Raw genomic sequence first — 21,222 nt, 5'->3', positions numbered from 1 at the left:
ATATTCAAGAATCTAGTATAGTCCGGCGACATCGTGGAAGGCCACGAGCACGCTGACAGCCGCGGTAAAATCGGTCCTACAGACCCTAAACGTTTGGGGACACTGGACGAACATCGCTAGAAACCGACGATTATGGAGCTCTAAAAAACGCTAGGTATAGGTGTATCGCGCTGTAGCAAACCAGGTAATGTCTATTTAAATTTGGATTTTTTGTCGATTGTATGAAAGGTATGCAAAATTTCAACCTCGTACCTTCACACAATCTACAAATTGATTTTGACCTCACAAGGTAATATAAGCATAACATTTTAAAACCTGTGAAATCCTCGTATTTTAAAGACTGTTTCAAATTGTTGTAAATGCAATACATACAATTATAACGTGATGGTAAAAATTGTCGCACCATTCTCATAATAATTCATACTTAATCGATCAGATGTGCAGAAATTTGCATTCCACATCCGCAAATGAAAGCAAATGGGGACTCTCGCTTTCACCTTCGGTTGAATTTATTGTCACACACGTACCGATGTAAATGAATATCTTCAAAATTATCGCAAAATGATCTACTTACACGTATAGGGTGGCATACTACTTTTACAGGTTTAACTCTATTATTGACCGGTTTTCCTATCGGTTTGTAAAATATGTTTTGATATACAAGAAAACACTTTCTGATGATGCTATTCAATGATGGACATACATTTGCCAAAGTCGTTAGCTTACTTATCTACGATTCTAGCGCAATCGATGCTACTATGAGGTAAGTCCGACGGTTACTAACTCTATGACGTGAACAAAAGTGTTGGAAATAGATCGTTAAACGAGGTAATAAAACTCATCAAATCTGGGTTTAAACAAAAATGTTGTCCTCAAATAAATACAGTAGCTGAGTGCAGGAGAAACTGATAATAGGGGAGTGTGAACCACAAAAGGAAATTAAGGTACTAATTGAGTTTTAATGCAGTTTCCATCGAATAATGCGATGACTGTCGGTTGCTTCGCGAAAGTGAAGCATGGAATATTCGCTAAAAAAATTATTTTGAGCTTTTTAGTGGAATGTCTTCACTTGTAATAAGACGAGTGGTGGAATTAAATGGGATTGTACAAACTCGTCTTATGACAAGTACATGGAATATTGCAAGTTCAAAATTTTGAAATATTAAATCTCTAAATGATTTGATATTGTCGTTTTCTCACCTTACAATACCTTATCGAACAATACAAATGGCCCTACATTATGGAATACGGCTCCCATTAATTGGACCAAATGAACAAGACAATGGATTTCAGCTATCAATCTTAGAATGGCTCTATTTCAGAAGATAGTCAACTCTACCAAATGACATTCAAAGAAAGATCACTCTCCCTTAGCTATTTCACCTCCATCACCAAATGTTTGGCGACCAAAAGGCTGCTATTCGGCGTTCGTCTTATTCAGTCAGTAGCGGAAAGGCAACAGCATATCTGCAATGCGTGGAATTGCGCCTATTTTACCTGATTTTAATTTCAAACACGCACGACACACGCTGTTACACTCGGCTGTCTCCACGAATTCAATAGCAGGTGGAGTTGGTATGTATGACTTAATTTAAAATTTCTCCCCCTATTTCGATTCTTGGCCATCGATACCAAACGGAGAGTCTTTTTTGTCAGACTGCTCATAACAACAAATCTGTCCGATCGTTACCTACATTTTTCTCCATATAGCACAGTTATGCATTTATGAGTAGAACAGTTACGAACACAAATTACGACGCTTTCAATAGTTTCCGGAAGTTTATCAGATGATCACATTGATCCATAGATTGGAAGGAACAATCTCTACACATGTATATGGGATCAGAATAGGATTAGTATAACTATTTCAAACAGTTTAAAATTGATAAAATGAGGTACCGATTCCAGATTCAGAAGTTGCCTGAAATAAAAGAAAACAGGAACACCTCCACCTATGCCAACAACTGTATTCACATATGGCAGATCCTTCTCAACAAACTACCACTGAACTCCATCGCAACGGATACAAATCGTTTTCTGATGAGGTGCTTCCGTAATGGTGGGGTAGGTAAGCAGTAGGATAGCAACAAGTAGCTACCACACTCTGCCACCTAAAATCGCAGACAAAACAAGACGTAAATTTGTATGGGGGAACGCAACGGTTGCATTGCGCGGGAATGCGTGATTTATGTGGAGTATTGCCCGATCCGTTGACTGTTTGTTAGGGAAAGAGAAGCTTTCAAATTAGCGACATGCGATTGATGGTTGTTCAGTAGCTTAAATGTTCCCCGTCATTTCGGTCGATTCAAAAATTCATTTGGTCGATGCACATCAGTGAGAAAACGTGACGAACGAACGTTGGTTGTGATAATGAGGAGAATAAGGAGTGTATTGGCGGTTGCGATTGTTCTTGTCGCTGCTTCCAAAGTCAGTGGTGAAGATGCGCCAAATGGAAAGGATTCGTATTTGATAGCGCTACAGAACTCGCACCAGATAAACCATCAGAATCAACCTATGGGTTAGTGACAAAAATACGTTTATAACTGTGATTAGTGATAGATGATCAAGTGAATGAAGTGCTTCCTATTTTTGATCAATAGGGATAACGCGAGTCATGTCAGTATGAGTGCAAGTGGTATACAGAACAAATAGAGAGTTGGGACAAAAAAAATTATTGTGTAGAATGTAGATTATTCTTGAGTTAGTGCTTTGGGTCAATACAGACCTTATAGGATATTGACAACATTTGATTAATGTCATCCAAGTAATGTCTGAAGTAAGGCCTTAAGATCTACACGCGAAACCAAGGATCTATCGGCCAATTTCAAATGTGGTACACGATTCTAATGGTATTCACAAGCGTTTCAGAATTTTCAAAACAACCAGTGCCTTGAAGCAAGCTGTAGAAAGCTACATAAAGATGTGAAAACTTTCGTGAAACATTTATTGTGCCAATTGGTCAACAGTAGGAATGTCTGATTGGTATAAAAGTGTCGAAGCATCCTTCCTCAATCTAAGAGCCAGTTTATCTTTTTGAAGCTTTATCGATCACTTCCAACGAGTACAGCGCGAGCTTAGTGGTCTTATGTTTGTTTGATACCCCAGTCGACTTTCTGCGAAAATTTATCCAAAAATAAAAAAATATTTAATGATTAATCAAAAAACATGTAATGATCAAAAACGCGACTTAAATGTTGCGAATATAGCCAATATTGTAATAGCCAATATTATGTAAGGCCGATACAAATATTTAAAATCTATTTTGTCTCCCCCCCCCCCTCGGATTTTTTTTTTACCAAAAAATAATATTTTGAGGGGGCAACAAAATAAAATTCGGATAATTTTGAGGATTTCCAAAACATTCTTTAACAAATCCGAGGAGTTTGAAAAAAAAAAAATTAAATTTTTATTTTTTATTATCCCCCCCCTTGACCTTTCGGAGACCAGTAGGACAAAAAGTTAATTAAATATTTGTAACGGCCTAAATAAATTTAACAACCTTATTCACCGAGTAGTAATACTGTCTTTCTCGCATTTAGTCAAGAAACCAACCTTACATGGCGCTTATATGGTTCGATGTGCCATTTTCTTCATAAATTTTAAATGCAACCGTCGTCTGTCGTTTGCAACTTGTTGCGAGAAAATCGGTTAAGGATCACTATATGAAAAGTTGTATAAGGTTTTTTGAATCTTTGTACACACTGACAGACAGACATTTGCTCATCTCGTCAAGGTGAGTCGATTGGTATATAATACTATGAGTATCCGAGGCTTTTATAACAAGTTCGTTTATGGAGTGAAACGAGGCATTTTTTAAAATCGCTCTGTCTATATTTTAGATTGTTGATTTCTTATGGAAATGCTCCAGATGTGTTTATCTTTCATTTGAAGAATGAGCATCATAATTTGTAGAACATAGAGTTTTTTTTGGGACAACCTAATCTATATGGCACAGCTATGCTTTTATGGGCAGAACGGGCATTTAGCACACCTTGCTCGCTTCGCTCCATTTTTCTCCAACCGGATGTAAATCGAATACCATTTTTGCAAGGTTGCTGCCCGGCATTCTTGCAACATGGCAAAGCGCATCATAGCCTTCCAGCTTTTCCCCTTCTGAATACTGGGTTTGACGTATAGTTGAGTGAGCTCGTCTTCGTCACCCGCCTAGGGCTTCCATTTCTCCCGGCGAAGCGGGAAATAAAATACTAATTTCTTGGGAAATAAAACAATTATGCAAAACTAATACAGAATCGTATCTAACATTTTGTTGTGAAATATGATTTAATAAAAATAGCTTATGATAACTTGAACACTTGACCTCAGGGGATTAGTTCTTGCTACATTGTCCTCAAATTATAAAAGAATTGTTGAAAAGTCTGAGTAAATTTTCTGTTCAGTTCGAAAAGTGTTTACTCCTCCTGCGAAACGTTTGTCATGTCTAAAAAGTCAGCGAAGTATCAGCAATCAGCATCTGCTTTGGTTCAAGACAGAGATGCACTCTGAACACGAAAACACGTGTTCGTGTTCAAAACGTTCCGAACACAGCACACTGTTCAAGAGCACTGATCTAACATAGCAAGTTGTATCCTAGGAAAACAAAAACCAGCGACGGCAGGCTACACATTTTTCGTCTAGTAATGGAACACCTGGGCATCTAACAGTAGAAGCATAAGGGGTCGTACACTAATTACGTAAGCACTTATGGGGAGAGGGGGGGTCTTCCATTTTATTACGCTCCATATAAATAAAAAAATATTTGTATGAAAAAAATCTTACATGGGAGGAGGGGAGGTTGAAAAACCCAAAAAAAATGCTAAGTATTAGAATGCTAGTAGCATTTTATTTATTTATTTATTTATTTCGTGAACCGACGTAGACTAGTACATATACAATATACATGTTTTTCTTTATTTTTTTAATTTCTTTTCATTGTAGTCATTTGAATCATTTTGCCAAATTATGCTTCGACAAGCTTTAATTGGCCATAATTTATGCATGCTTCGTTTCATCACCAATATTGGTTTGGCATTTGTAGTACCGGTACTTTGACTACTAGGTCGAAGTAACCTAGATGTTAGTCACGCGAACAGGAATGACATTAGCAATCTTATAGGTACTTTTGAATCAACTCAGTGGCGTAGCCACGGGGTTGGTTTTGGACATAACCCCCCCAGAGACAAAATTTTCAGAAGAAATTTTTTTTTTCGAAAAAAAAAAATGTTCGGAAACCCCCTCCCCCCCAGACCAATTTTTTGGCTACGCCATTGTAATCAACTCATCTAACGAATAGAAATCAAGCATGCGCGTATGTTTTTGCATAGTTTTGAATCTAGTCAACATTCGTCACGAAAAAAATGGCGATTTTCGAACCCCCTCTCCCCTTCGTCACACTTTTTGTATTAATCCTCTAAGGTTTTTGTATGATTCGTCACGCTGCTGGGAACTCTCCCTTCCACCTAGACGCATGACGTACTTTGTGGATGGTCCCTTACCATAATCGCTTTTGCTTGCGTACACGGAACCGCGGAACAACTCACTTCACGGTTCCTTTCACTCAAACCCGCCCTTGCGTGAAAAAACCCAAAAATAAGTAAAATGCGAAAAAATCCGGTATGTACTTTACCTTTACTCCCGTGTTGAATTTTCCCCCACTATGAAGTTCCACCAACTCAAATTTATGTTATTTTCACTCACCCGGCGACTATGGTGAAAACAACTCAAATTTGGCTTCTTCCACGGAACAGCACACGTTGAGTCAATGCAGCTCTCTTTGTTTATACTTACTTGATACTTGATGGGCTACAGCTCTTCGATGAACCTACGCCGAATGGAGTATCCTTCTCCACTGGACTCGATCCTGGGCCAATCGCTTCCAGTCGCCCTGAACATTGAGCGCCCTCAGGTCCTCTTCAACTGCAAAAAGCCATCGTGTACGCGGCCTTCCACGAAGCCTGCGGCCTCTTCCGGGTTCTCTACTAAATATTATCTTCGCTTGACGTTCTTCCGGCATACGAACAACGTGACCAGCCTACCGTAGTCTGCCGTGTTGTATAAGCTTAATAATATCCAGCCCTTTATACACCTGGTACAATTCGTGATTCATGCGGCGCCGCCAAATACCGTTCTCCTGTTTACCGCCGAGTACCGCCGAGGACTTAAGCTGGTTACGAAGTCCGTAATAAGCCCTATTTGCAGCTGCAATACGCCTTTTCACCTCGCGGGTAACATCATTATCGCACGTCACTAATGTGCCAAGATACACAAATTCTTCTACCACTTCAAATTTTTCACCATCCAGCACTATTTCGCTACCACCACCACTAATGAACCCACGTTGATTGCCAGCGACCATGTACTTCGTTTTGCTGGTATTGATCGTGAGTCCAATCCTCGCTGTCTCCCTCTTAAAAGGCGCGAAAGCCTCTTCCACGGCACGGCGATCAATTCCGATAATATCGATATCGTCCGCAAATCCCAGGAGCATATGCGATTTTGTGATAATGGTACCGCTTCTTTGCACACCAGCTCTCCTAATCGCTCCCTCGAGCGCTATATTGAACAGCAGGTTCGAGAGTGCATCACCCTGCTTTAATCCATCTAAGGTAACAAATGACGTCGATATTTCATCCGCAACCCTTACACTTGATTTCGATCCGTCCAACGTTATACGAATCAGCCGTATCAGTTTCGCCGGAAAACCATGTTCAAGCATAATTTGCCATAATTCATTCCGTTTCACTGAATCGTACGCCGCCTTGAAATCAATAAACAGATGATGTGTCTGCAAGTTGTACTCCCGGAATTTATCAAGGATTTGTCTCAGGGTAAACATTTGATCCGTCGTTGATCGGCCCTCACGAAAACCTGCTTGGTATTCGCCGACGAAGGACTCTTCAAGCGGTCTCAATCTGTTGAACAGAATACGGGACATAATTTTGTACGCCGAATTAAGGAGGGTTATTCCTCGGTAATTGGCGCACTCCAGTCTGTGCCCTTTCTTAAAGAGAGGGCAAATGAGGCCGTCCAACCAGCTAGCAGGCATTTCCTCGTCTTCCCATATTTTCGACATAATATGGTGCAGAACTTCATAAAGCTGCTCACTGCCATGTTTGAGAAGTTCAGCCGGGAGCTGGTCCTTCCCCGCAGCCTTATTGTTTTTCAGCTCTTTGACAGCTTTTTAACCTCATCTAGTGTAGGTGACTCCACAGCTTGTCCATCGTCGCTAATATTTATTCTGTTCACCGATGCACCGTCACTTCCTCCATTCAACAAAGTCTCGAAGTGTTGCTTCCACCTGGCAGCCACTTCAGTTTTATCTGTCAGCGAATTCCCTTGTTGGTCGTTGCACATGACGGGAGATGGCGCTGTCTTTCTCCGCACGCCATTTACAGACTCATAAAACCTCCGCATATCGTTCTGCTCCATTTTTTCCTGCGCCTCACTAATAACTTGTTCTTCGTACTCTTTTTTCTTCCTGTGGTGGGTTCGTTTTTCGGCTGCTCTTGCTTGCCACTATTTGCACGAGGTTCTTAAAAATTCCTAAATTTATGTTCATTCGAAAGCTTTTGGCGAGTATATGTATATGCAGCGTACACATCAGTCAAGCAGTTTGATGAACATTGACTCCGCCCCCCAGAAAACGCTTTGGTTGCTGCTTTGTTTGAACGTGTGTGAAGTTTTTCGAACAACCATTTGACAGTTGGCGACTCGGTTGCAAAAAATTAAAACAGTTTGATTTTGGTTTGAGTTGTCGGGGGCGGAGTCAAGGTTCACCGAACATGTTTGAGCATTTGTAGTGAAGTTGCACAAACCCCCATATATTTTTTGATGGATGGTGCTCAAGTTGGCGCTTCGGTCGTTCGTGTGTAATATTGTTGATCGAATAAATTTATTGTTCGTGCCGCTGTTGGTAAAACTTGATGGATGTTTGAATAAACGAAAGGTGAAGTAAATGTTGGTCAAACTGCTTGACCGTGTGTACGTTCCATTAAGGATTCGAGTTAAATTCTTCAGAAAGATAGACCCCTTGATAGTTATACACGAAATCACGTTCAAAGATCCCTCGATTTATGTCAATTATTGACTCACCAAAACTGTCATAACTCCAACATTTCTCAACCGATCGTAGAGATCAGCATATCGCAGGAAAAAGGAAGAGTGTATCCTCAATTTACAATAATAAAAATAGAAGCAGCCATATTGAATATGGCCGCCATTTTGGATTTCTTTTTAAAAACTATTTTTCCACCAGATTTGCAACCACCGATTTTGAATATTATTACATCGATGAAAAGCTTAGCTTATATTGTACATTGTGTCCAAAAATCTCAGATGTATGTTTTTTCAATCAACAGATTCTTACCAATACAAAAATTCTTGAACTATGTTATACAATAACTTGAATATGACTTTGTTATGCTCAAAACTTTTGAGCCCTTCAAATAAAATACTGTTGTAGATATGCTTTTCATTTTTGAAACATATTTGGCTTAGAATAGTGTATGAAATCAAGGAATTGACAACATAAAAACCATAAAAATAATGTTCGTTGGTCAGATGGGCCTTCAAAAAATAATTTGGTAAATCTTACATAACTTTTGATAGAAAAAAAAACATACATTTGAGATTTTTGGACACAATACACAATATAAGCTAAGCTTTCCATCGATGTTTTCATTTATTCATTTTCATTTATTTAGTTAACATCTAAACAGATAACACTGAATCAACAATTTGACGCCACAATGCACGGTTCGAGGCCGCATCTCTCCATCCTCGGATACGCCCCACGCTCGCCAAGTCGTTCTGCACCTGGTCTGCCCATCTCGCTCGCTGCGCTCCACGCCGTCTCGTACCTGCCGGATCGGAAGCGAACACCATCTTTGCAGGGTTGCCGTCCGGCATTCTTGCAACATGTCCTGCCCATCGTACCCTTCCGGCTTTAGCTACCTTCTGGATACTGGGTTCGCCGTAGAGTTGGGCGAGCTCATGGTTCATTCTTCGCCGCCACACACCGTCTTCTTGCACACCGCCAAAGATGGTCCTAAGCACCCGTCTCTCGAATACTCCGAGTGCTTGCAAGTCCTCCTCGAGCATTGTCCATGTTTCATGTCCGTAGAGGACTACCGGTCTTATTAACGTCTTGTACATGACACATTTGGTGCGGTGGCGAATCTTTTTCGACCGCAGTTTCTTCTGGAGCCCGTAGTAGGCCCGACTTCCACAGATGATGCGCCTTCGTATTTCACGACTAACGTTGTTGTCAGCCGTTAGCAAGGATCCGAGGTAGACGAATTCCTCGACCACCTCGAAGGTATCCCCGTCTATCGTAACACTGCTTCCCAGGCGGGCCCTGTCGCGCTCGGTTCCGCCCACAAGCATGTACTTTGTCTTTGACGCATTCACCACCAGTCCAACTTTTGTTGCTTCACGTTTCAGGCGGGTGTACAGTTCTGCCACCTTTGCAAATGTTCGGCCGACAATGTCCATGTCATCCGCGAAGCAAATAAATTGACTGGATCTGTTGAAAATCGTACCCCGGCTGTTACACCCGGCTCTCCGCATGACACCTTCTAGCGCAATGTTGAACAACAGGCACGAAAGTCCATCACCTTGTCTTAGTCCCCGGCGCGATTCGAACGAACTGGAGTGTTCGCCTGAAATCTTCACACAGTTTTGCACACCATCCACCGTTGCTCTGATCAGTCTGGTAAGCTGTTCTCGTCCATAATTTTCCATAGCTCTACGCGGTCTATACTGTCGTATGCCGCCTTGAAATCAACGAACAGATGGTGCGTTGGGACCTGGTATTCACGGCATTTTTGAAGGATTTGCCGTACAGTAAAGATCTGGTCCGTTGTCGAGCGGCCGTCAACGAAGCCGGCTTGATAACTTCCCACGAACTCGTTCACTAATGGTGACAGACGACGGAAGATGATCTGGGATATCACTTTGTAGGCGGCATTAAGGATGGTGATCGCTCGAAAGTTCTCACACTCCAGTTTGTCGCCTTTCTTGTAGATGGGGCATATAACCCCTTCCTTCCACTCCTCCGGTAGCTGTTCGGTTTCCCAGATTCTGACTATCAGTTTGTGCAGGCAAGTGGCCAGCTTTTCCGGGCCCATCTTGATGAGCTCAGCTCCGATACCATCCTTACCAGCTGCTTTATTGGTCTTTAGCTGTTGAATGGCATGCTTAACTTCCCTCAAGTATTAATATTCAAAATCGGTGGTGGCTAAATTCAATATGGCTGCCTATATTTTTATTATTGAAAATTAAGGATACACTCTTCCTCTTTCCTACGATATGCTGATCTCTACGATCGGTTGAGAAATGTTGGAGTTATGACAGTTTTGGTGAGACAAGAATTGACAAAAATCAATGAGTCCTTGAACGTGATTTTGTGTATGACTATCGAGGGGTCTATCTTTCTGAAGAATTTAACTCGGATCCTTAATATACTCGCCAAAAGCTTTCGAATGAACATAAATTTAGGATGATTTGAGTGTATTACTTCTACGTGAAGTTAAACGATTTACAATGATATGGAAATGCTAATATCATCTTCCAAACTTAGACGTACATGTTCATGATAGAATTAGAGTCGAATAAAAACATTCTTCATGCCTGCCGTATCCTAACGGAACTATAAATTCTATACTTTCGGCTCTGATTCTATCATGAACATGTTCGTCTAAGTTTGGAAGATGATATTAGCATTTCCATATCATTGTAAATCATTTAACTTCACGTAGAAGTAATACACTCAAATCATTAAATCATTAATTTTTGAATTTTTAAGAACCTCGTGCAGATAGTGGTCCGGTCTCAGCGAGAATTACTCCAGTACTTTCTTTGGACTTTGGATGGAGCGCTGGTCGCTCACCATTAGGGCTATGAAACAACGATGGAGCCTAGAAAGGAGGGGGGGGGGTGTCTAAATTCAGAGTCTAATTCACTAACGAATAACAAGGACGTCGAATCTTGACGGTTCCTTTCGAATCCGAAATAAACGGATAAAAGTGGAACTAGTGGTGGCCTCGGAGGTCGACGAGCGGTTGATCAGGCCGCCCACCGGAACGCGTTGTGGTTCGTCATGGCGTCTTGGCACACTGGCTTTGGCCGGAGGATGTTTTTGAAGATCGCTGATAACGGTCGACGGGATTGAATTGGGTCTGGTCGGCAGATGGTCGGAGAAATATGGCGTCTTCGCTGACACCGAACGAGGGCCTGGATTGGACGTTCAATCAGGCTTCTTCTTGTTGGGTCTGGTTCACTGTGCGTCCGGAAGTTCCGAAAATGTTATTCTGCCAAAGAAAGGCTTCAAACAAAAAAAATGGCCGCTGGGCCTAACCACAACACATTAGATCCCTTGTAACGTCTTCTCACTTTTTTCAATTTTTTTACAAATAATTTACCTTTTTCTTGTTGGTATTTCTGTTTGTTTAATTTGTTTACTTGTTCCTTGTTGGGTTTTAATTCGTTTTCTACAATAATTTACTAACATTAGTTTTAAGTAATTATTAACTTCAACAACAACTCACCGTACTACACTTTGATGATATTTTTTTTAATACGTACTAACTTGTCCTTTCCTTAAATCTGTTCTAACAAAGAAAACAATTAACAACAATTTCCACAAAAACGAGGTATTAACAAACTAACCTCAAATTAAATAACGATTACACACGCGCGCACTACTATTACGTACAAGAATCCACAGCAAAAAGAGAACATTCACATTTGACATCCCATCTTTTATACTTTTCTGGGTATAAAAATTGAGCAATTGCAATGTTCGCAAGGACGTGGCCAGGAAAGATCTCGACTATTGGAGAGTGCCTTGCTCCCATCTATGAGATAGTGATTAGTCCCAAATCAATACTGTGGTAACGGATGAAAGTGATGCTAATGCACCACCTACGAATTTGCTCAATGCTAAATGCTAATGCTAATTCATCTTAATTTCTGGGGAAAGGATTCCATAAAATTCGTGCGAGAAGAATTGCCCTGAAAAATCCTGTATGAGTATTCGGGAGAATTTCTGTAGAAAGAATTCTCGTAGGAGAAATATTTATTTATTTATTTATTTAATAACTAGTAGACCCGACAAACTTCATTTTGCCTAAAATTAATTTATTCTCTGATTAGTTCTCGAGTTATGCAAAAAAAATCTGTTCCATTTGTATGGGTGCCCTCCTTTCCAGAAGGAGGAGGGGTTCCGCACCACACCAGAAATATATTTTACCTTTCAAAACCTTCACATGCCAGATTTGGTTCCATTTGCTTGATTAATTCTCGAGTTATAAAGAAATTGGTGTTTCATTTGTATGTTCCCTTTCCAAAAGGGAGAGGGGTTTCGAATCATCCTAAGAACCTTCCCCAGCCCCAAAAACTTCTGTATACAAATTTTCATGCCGATTGGTTCGTTTTTACCGGATTACTGTCGGACATTCTGGCTACGTGCCCGGCCCACCAAAGTCTTCCGATTTTCGCGGTGTGAACGATGGATGGTTCTCCCGCCATCTGCACCCCACCGTAGATAGTACGCAACACTTTCCTTTAGAAAATTCCCAGTGCGCGTTGGTCCTCCACGAGCAGCGTCCAGATCTCGTGTTCGTAGAGGTCTACCGGTCTAATAAGGGTTTTGTATATAGTCAGTTTGGAACGGCGGCGAACTCTATTCTATCGGAGCGTTTTGTGGAGTCCAAAGTACGTACGATTTCCTGCCATGATGCGTCTCCGAATTTCTCGTTATGGTATCGTATCGGAGGTTACCAGTGAGCCCAAGTACACGAATTCTTCTACCACCTCGATTTCGTCACCTTACAAACTCGTGGTGGGTGGCTTATATTGTCCTCTCTTGAGCCTCTTCCTATCATGTACTTTTGTCCTATCGACGTGTTGATGACTAGTCCAATCCGTTTAGCTCATTTTTTGATGGGCAGTATGGTCAGCAAGCTTTCACCACTTTTGGCTGATGCGTTCATGAGCGATTTTGAAGGAAGATGGATTTTGAAGCGGAGAAAAAGAAGATCCATGAAGCAGCTAGGTTGAATGGATACGATGACGAATTCGTTTGTAATATCCTCAAAAAACACGAAAGGAAAAAGCACCGTCAGAATTCAGTCCGAAAAGGAAAAGAAATTTGCTTACCCTTCTACCCGAGGGTGACAAACGCTGTTCAGGCTACCCTAAAGCAGCATGGTTTCCACGCAGTCTATAAAAGTGAGAACACTTTGAAGGATCGTTTATGTGCTTAAAAGGATACAATTTCGAGGGAAGAAATATCTGGCATATACGAATTCCCATGCCAAGACTGCCCTGCAGTGTATATTTGTCAAACACGATGAAAACTGAAGGTTCGTTTAAAAGAACATAAAAACACAGTTGACAACGACAGGTTCTATGACTCAAGCGTGGCAGCACACACTAGTGACCAGAACCACACTATAGATTGGAAGCAAGCCAAGCTAATAAAATGCGTTCGAAAGTATTCCCAACTTAATGCCTGGGAGTCCTTGTACATTGCCACCGCTGAACAGCCGCTAAAGAACGAAGATGAAGGGCCAATATTATCATCCCTTTTCCACTTGACGAAACAAAAAATAATGTGAATGTCATCTCTTTTTGACATGTACTGTGCCATGTACCAGTTGAACCTTTTTAACATGTATGACTTTTGACATGTACCAGTTGGACCACGTCCTGTAGATGGGTAACATCGAGCCTGAAACCGGTCGACAAAAAAGTAAATTTAAAAAATCCTTTTTCGTTTGTAAGAACCTTAAATGTTGTGTCCAGTCTCGCGTCACGTTTTCTGTGTGCAATCCGTTTAGCTTCGCTTTTCAGTCTGATGTAGGCTTCCTCCATCCTCTCAAAGTTACGTGCCATAATATCAATGTCGTCGGTGAAACCAAATAACTGGACGGACTTCGTGAAAATCGTACCACTAGTGTCAATCCCTGCCCTTCGTATTACACCCTCCTGAGCGAAGTTGAATTACAGACATGAAAGACCATCACCTTGCCGTAACCCTCTGCGCGTTTCGAAGGGACTCGAAAATGCCCCCGAATCTCGAACTACACACATCACCCGATCCATCGTCGCCTTGATCAACTGTATCAGTTTATCTGGAAATCCGTTTTCGTGCATTAGCTGCCATAGCTGGTGCCGATAGATTGTATCATTTGCGGATTTGAAGTCGTTAAATAGATGATGTGTGGGCACGTTGCATTCGCGGCATTTCTGCAATACCGGACGTACGGCGAACACCTGATCTGTGGTAGAGCGTTCACCCATAAATCCCGCCTGGTACTGCCCCTATACTTGCAATTGGTGTTATGACTAACACATAACACCAATTGCAAGTATAGGGGCATTCTAACGCATTAGCATTAGAATTTAGCATTTCGCACAAATTCGTAGGTGGTACAAACCAAGATTATTGTATGAGAGTAGCATCACTTTCATCGGTTACCACAGATATTGATTTGGGACTAATCACTAACTCTTAGATGGAAGTAATGCAGTCTCCAATAGTCGAGATCTGTCCTGGCCACGTCCTTGCGAATGCTGAGGAAGGGGAACGATGGTTTGTTGGACACCTACTTAAGAAAGATGCAAAGAACTCTACGACCTCTCATAGGTGCCACGGGAGGTTTTTGGATTGTGTGGAAGGTTATAACAGTAGGAATCGTTTTGGTTTAACGTGAAACACAGAAAGAACTTAGATAGAAATACAAAGTAGGAAAGGGACGAGCCTCCTGCTTATAAGGCAGAAGCGATAGCCACTAGACCACCGAGCTCGTCATACTTGCAATTGGTGTTAGTCGGCGGCATAAAATTTGGGAGAATACCTTGTACGCGGCGTTCAACAATGTGATTGCGCGATAGTTGCTACAATCCAGCTTATCGCCCTTTTTGTAGATGGGACACACGACACTTTCCACACCCAAAAAACAAATCCGACAATTATTATATAAAATCTGGGCATATACAATTCTGTAAGCTTTTTATACAGATATTGTATTAAAATAATACAAATCTGTATTATTTCAATACAACAGTTGTATTAAAATCTTCCGAAATTGTATATGCCCATTTATTATACAGTTTCTGTAAGGTTCTTATGCAGAACTGTATAAAAATCTGCCATCCGCTGGTTGGGTGCATCCACTCATGCGACAGAACCCCATCCTCCCAAACCTTGGTAATTACCCAGTGCGTTCTAGTCAGTCCCTCACCACCGTGTTTAAACAGCTCTCCTGGTAGCTGACCAACTCCAGGAACTTTATTGTTTTTCAGCCGGCCGATTTCCTCTTGGATTTCCTGGAGATTCGGAGCCGGAAATCGAATGGCCTGCGCGCGTGCTTCTAGGTTCATTACCAAACCGCCACCGTTGTCTGTCACATCGCCATTCAGGTGTTCTTTGTAGTGCTGCCGCCACCTTGAGATCACCTCACGCTCGTTCGTAAGAAGGTTCCCGTTTATGTCTTTACACATACCGGGCTGTAGCACGTGGCCCTTACGTGAACGGTTTGACTTCTCATAGAACTTTCGTGCGTTATTAGCGCGGTACAGTTGCTCCGTATCTTCACGGTCGCGATCTTCCTGCTGGCGCTTTTTCCTCCGAAAATCGAGTTCTATCTGTTCCGCGCCCGTTTGTATCGTGCCTCGTTCGCCCTCGTGCGGTGTTGCATCAATCTCGCCCATGCTGCATTCTTCTCCTCAACTAACTGCTCACATTCGCCGTCATACCAGTCGTTTCTCTGATCCGGGGCACCGTGCCAAGTGCAGCGGCTGCGGTGCTTCCAATGGCAGATCGATCGGGTCGCATTGGTAATTGTTCATCTAATCCCGTCCACACACATGGGAGTGGAATTTGCAGACAAGCTCCTAATGTGTAAACTAGCTTTATGGTACGTAAGGACCTAGCCTTTAATCCGACCAAATTTGCCCTCCGTTTGAAACTGCCTGAAACTCGATTTTGTTCAGTTGATTTATAAATGATTTTTTTATGCGGTCGTTTTTTTTACATTGAATGATTTCGAACTATTCAGAATTATTCAGAAAGAATTTGAATAATTCTTAATGTTTCGAAAAGAATCTGATGGCAGAGTAAGGTTCAAATAGAATAATCAAAAATGTGCATAATTTTGAAAATTAGGGTGTCTGTCTAGCGCTTCATTTTATTGACGTTGAGGCGTAACCTGATTGTCAGGAAATACTTGCCTACCAATTAACTAATTCTGTTCAATCCAATGATGAAATCGGTAAAATTTTGATGCCTCCGGAAAGAGGAGAAAAAAAATATTGAATTTAAAAAATCTGTTGTTATTAACTGTTGAAAACCTTAAGAAAAGTCGATTTATGGAAAATACAAAACGGCATAGATAGCATTCTTTTTTAATGGATTTCGTCAACTTTCTTTGTTTATAGATAAGCCAGCCGAGGGCTGCAAATCTCTCTAATAAAGATACAAAAAAAACACTTTCTGTGTTTTTGATTGCAGACTCCTGCCTAAAATATTAAATTTGTTTGAATAATATTATGGAGCTCTCTGGAAGAATCAATGAAAAACGGGACAAATTGAGGATTTTTTGAATTTTGATGGGACAGCACAATAAGGGACTGTCCCGTTAAATACGGTACGTATGGTCGGCCTACTTCATAACCATATTTTCGATAGAAATTTGGAGGGTTGTTTCAGTATTGTACAAGATCATTCAAGGAGATCTAGAGTTCTACAGTAGGTATGTTTCGTTTAAGCATATTCAATATCTAGGATTGCGTACGAAATAATATCTACATTTGTGCCTATGTCAGAATATTTAAAAATAATGTCCTTGTATAGGGGTGGAAAATTAAATAAAACTATTAAAATGAAAATCGACAAACTTTTCCGTCTTTTATCACGGAAACCAGTCAATGCATTGTAGTGGATAAGATTGATTACTAAAGCCTGTCCACGTTAAATTTCGAACACTTAGATAATGTCCAAATGATTTGTCGTCATTTTATCAATTTGGGCGTGTTTAAAACATGCTGAAAGCAGCACATAAAGCAGAAAGATTTGTCATGTAAATTGATCGTCTCAGTGATTTGTGAAAATTTTTAAAAATCGCTTTATAAGATTAAAATTTTACGTGGACAGGCTTTATTTTATTGAAACAATGAACTATTGGCAGTGGCTGATTTCCTACTCGCCGCTGCCACATCCAGGCGCTATAGTATATGCGCAAAATAGCCAGCATGAGTTAACCGCTAGAAATTTGTATGGCGAAAGGCATCTATAGCGGGATTTCTCAAAAGTAGGAACTTTTCACGAAAAAATATTTGGTACCAGTAGTGTAGGAAGGTGTCCGCTACTACGCCTACCAAATATTTTTTCGATCAAGCTGCTTAATTTTGAGAAATCGAACCTTAGATGCCTTTCGCCATACTGATTTCAGAAAGTTAACTCCTAGTGTGCCGCTGTAAGCATGCTCAAAGCAGGCGATTCATTCATCTACATGCTTCCAAATGCATAGGCTGTGCAAATTTATTAATTATTTTTTAGCAATTAATAATTAATTAAAAGGAATATTAAAAAAAAAATTTCATTTCTAAAATTTAGGATTGGTGCGAATACCACGCGAAGACTACAGCAGTGCTCCATCTTCCTCATACGACTACAGTTTGACGCCATCCAGTGGATATGGAGCACCACCAAACAGCTATGGTCCTCCCCCAAAGGCAGTGTATGGTCCACCAAAGCCGGTGTACGGTCCCCCTCAGCCAGTCTACGGACCACCACCTCCACAACCGATGACCCATGGAACCCCACACATGAGTCCCGAAAGCTGGCTTTTCAGCAAGCTCAAAATGAAACTAAACTGGTTCACTTTGGCCAAAATTTTGCTGAAAATTGTGATATTCAAAAAGATTGTCAAGTTCCTCGCCCTGCTGTGCTTACTGTTCTTCATTCCAACGCTGAAACCGGCCGAAAGCGACAGTGACCACAGTGACGATGAAAGCCGTCGCCGAGGGTACGATTTGGAATGTGAGTAGAATCCGTAATTAGGTACTTTGCTACCTTTGTCGAATGTTTCCAAAATTGAAAATCTGCATGCGTCATATCGGTCAGCAATCCCTTTACGGGAGATATTCAATTTTCTTTTCACTTGATTGGCTTACCATTTGCAGATGACTACGACACCAGGCTCAATCAGGTGACGACGTTTGCTTTGAAGGCCTTGGAAGCTTTCACCGTCGACAACGAGCTATATTGTCCTCAGGAGAATTTCCTCGGCTGCCGCGCGAAACGAATGTTCGATGTGATCGACGAAGAGTATCCACTGAAAACGTGAGTGTTTTTTTGCATTTGAAGATTTGTTCATTTGATGTGTGGATTGAATAAGTAACGTGATTAGTAAATCATTCAGATCATCTGGACCATTTCGTCCCACATCGCAAACAAATAAAAATTAAAGTTACATAATTTAAGCGAATTTTCTGTCATAATTTTTGATTACGCTTTTTTAGTATTGGAGAAAGCGTTCATACATATTTCATTTTATTTATTACTTTAGGATCATGCGAATGTACGTTCCGCAGTCCAGCCGAAACGTATTACGATTGCATTCCAGTGACGACGACTACGGCCATATTGCGGACAATGGAATCGAACACGCTGAAGACGAAGATAGCAACCAGAGTGTCGAACGTGATGACTAGACGGAAGCGGAGCCTCCTGCGATCGATCGTTTCGAAGGGGGAAAATATGTGCTGTCATTACATACTTCGATCGTGCGGATGCATCCGACTCGATTATGAACTGCGATAAGTATGTGAATAAAAATGCGTGAATTGAATTTTCAATCCAACCGACTGTGTGCCGCTTTCTCGCCCCACACTCTGGGGGTACGAGAATTTGTAGGTTTTATAGTGTGAATATTTGTGCTGCGCAATTATTCATTTAATTTATTGATTTATTTATTTTGGTTATAATAAAGTTAATGAACATATGGAATCGTATGTTTATACAGCTTGAACTGATGACTTACCCTGTTTTGAAACATTGCCATTTCGGAATAGTTTGAGGATAAATAAAAATCTGTGTTTAAAAAATAGCGCCATGTAATTTTTATCACTTAGTTATGACTACAATATATGAGATATTAAGTTTGTTTTTCGTTGCTATTATAAATGCATGAGATAATATTCGACACATTTCAATCAGAATTAGTAAATGCTAATCACACTTCCAGTATATGCAGCGCGACCTAATTTTTGTTTCAACTTCTTAAAGAACTGTACCGCCTCTTTGTCATTTTGTCGGTACTCTAGGACCGGAGTACAGTCCGATTCTGCAAATAGAATCGTAAATATTCGTAAACATAATAATATTAAAATCATAGAAAAAGACTTACCTATATTTTCTGGAAGTGTAAGGAACAGCTGTTGTGGTTCTATGCTTTTGAAGTCCTGTTCAGATTCCAGGATGGGGATGCTGTCTAGCCGTACGAAGCATTCGCCGACGTACCGTTGGCTCAGTCCGAGCAGCTCAGATACTTTCAGATTGAAAACAATTAACGCATCTGGGATTTCTCGTTGTTCTTGGGAAAGTTTCCTGCAATTATGGAAACCTCATTAGTAGCTTATCAACATAGTCATCAATATGTTGTCTATCTATTATGAGGCAATGCACTAGCCGCTTCGGGTAAATGTTGGAGAACATGGATAGAAGGTATCGTATGTCCTTTCTTAAGAAAATAGGTAATGATCAGGTTTGTTGCAATTTTCTCATGATAAGACTGTTTTGCGAAGATCAAGATACTCTAATGCGTTTTGTACTGGGCGGAGTTTATTGAAAAACGTTCTACCACGGACCAGATGTCTAAGAGGTTGGCACTGAACTGAAAATGGTCTGCCGTTTTCGTTGCTGCCACACACTTGCCAAGTAAGCCTATCGCCATTATTGGCGTAACCAGCCCCGATGCCTAGGGGGGGCTATAGCCCCCCTTCATATATTTGTTCTATTTTGAGCTTCTTTAAAAAAATTCTCGAACATTTTACCACTTCATTAAGTTATCTTAGTGGTAATGTGATAAATACGGTCCAACCAACGAAGGCAATTGCGGATCAATCACACTCATCCTTATTCTTTTTTCTCAAGCACGTACTTTCTGCTGTAGCCCACAGTATCGAAGTGTGTTTGTATACCTGGCGATGATTGCTGCAACAACTTAAATTGATAGCGTATGGCTATAGCTTCTAAGTGTAGTAGCGCTCGGCTTTGTTCCGCACACTCAAAGGACAATATGTGACGAATCGCCATCAAATGCGACATTCTTCCAGGGATTCCGACGGGAACCTTCAGAGGTTTCGACAAGAATCCTACAAGCCTACCAAAGGGAACCTCCAGGGATTCTGAAGGCAATACACAAGGGATTCCAACAAGAATGCTCAAGGGAGTTCGAAGGGAATGTTCCAGGAATTCCAAATCCTCCAGGGATTTCGACACGAATATCTCAGGGATTCCGACGGGAATGTTCCTGAGATTTCAATGAGAATCTCTATGGATACTTCATCCTCCAGGAATATTCCAGGAATTTGAACGGGAATTTTCCAGGGATTCCGACGATATTGTTTCAGATATTCGGATAGTAATATTCCGGAGAATCCGACGGAAATGAATCAGGGATTCCAATAAGAATCTTCTAGAGAATATTCCAGGAATTCCAACGGAAATGTTTCAGGGATTCGGTAGACAATGTTCCAGGAATGTAGAAGTAAATCTAAGAAGGATCCCGAAGCAAATCATCGAGCGACTTCGAATTAATCCTCCAGGGATTCTGAAAAAATCATCCAAGGATTCCGAAATAAAATTCTCCAAAAATTCCGAAGGGAATCCTTCAGGGATGTTGAAGCAAATCGTTGAGTTATTCCGAAGCAAATCATCGAGGGTTTCGAAGCAATTCGTCGAATGATTACGAAGTAAATCGTCGAGGGAGTCCGAACTAAATCTTTGAGGAATTCCTAAGCAAACCGTCGATGTATTCCAAAGCGAATCGTCGAATGATTCGGAAGCAATTGGTCAATTGGAGAAGCAAATCTCCAAAAGATTCCGAATCAAATCTTCGCACGAATCCGGAGAAATTGCGAAGTAAATCAACGAGAGATTCTGAAGCAAATCTTCCATGGATTGTGAAGGGTATCCCCCACAAATTCCAAAGGGTA

The 21,222-nt window shown here is 41.0% G+C and overlaps 2 protein-coding genes across 8 annotated transcripts in view; one reads left to right on the top strand and one right to left on the bottom strand.

The window, feature by feature from the left end:
• Positions 1-2,259: 2,259 nt before the first annotated feature.
• On the top strand, positions 2,260-19,012 carry LOC134207787 (uncharacterized). The gene is made up of 4 exons (XM_062683698.1): positions 2,260-2,518; positions 17,618-18,043; positions 18,187-18,346; positions 18,573-19,012. The coding sequence occupies exons 1-4, from the start codon at positions 2,371-2,373 to the stop codon at positions 18,715-18,717; spliced, it is 879 nt and encodes a 292-aa protein (XP_062539682.1). The 5' UTR covers positions 2,260-2,370; the 3' UTR covers positions 18,718-19,012.
• Positions 19,013-19,101: 89 nt separating this feature from the next.
• Positions 19,102-21,222, bottom strand: part of LOC134205378 (protein unc-13 homolog 4B-like) — a 60,403-nt gene continuing 58,282 nt past the window's right edge. For all 7 annotated transcript variants that reach the window (XM_062680598.1, XM_062680596.1, XM_062680597.1 and 4 more), the window contains 2 exons: positions 19,413-19,612; positions 19,102-19,349 (listed from right to left, as the gene is read on the bottom strand). In XM_062680598.1, the coding sequence (XP_062536582.1) occupies positions 19,225-19,349; positions 19,413-19,612 (325 nt within the window). In that variant the 3' untranslated portion in view covers positions 19,102-19,224. The remainder of the gene's footprint in view (positions 19,350-19,412; positions 19,613-21,222) is intronic.

The sequence above is a fragment of the Armigeres subalbatus genome, chromosome 1 (genome assembly GCF_024139115.2).
Source record: "Armigeres subalbatus isolate Guangzhou_Male chromosome 1, GZ_Asu_2, whole genome shotgun sequence".
NCBI classification, from domain to species: Eukaryota; Metazoa; Arthropoda; class Insecta; order Diptera; family Culicidae; genus Armigeres; species Armigeres subalbatus.
This window is presented reverse-complemented; position numbering and strand designations above follow the sequence as displayed.

Coding starts and splice junctions, on each gene's coding strand:
- LOC134207787 (XM_062683698.1), top strand. CDS start 2,371: ATGAGGAGAATAAGGAGTGTATTGGCGGTTGCGATTGTTCTTGTCGCT. Junction 2,519..17,617: donor CCATCAGAATCAACCTATGG/GTTAGTGACAAA, acceptor TCTAAAATTTAG/GATTGGTGCGAATACCACGC. Junction 18,044..18,186: donor CCGAGGGTACGATTTGGAAT/GTGAGTAGAATC, acceptor TACCATTTGCAG/ATGACTACGACACCAGGCTC.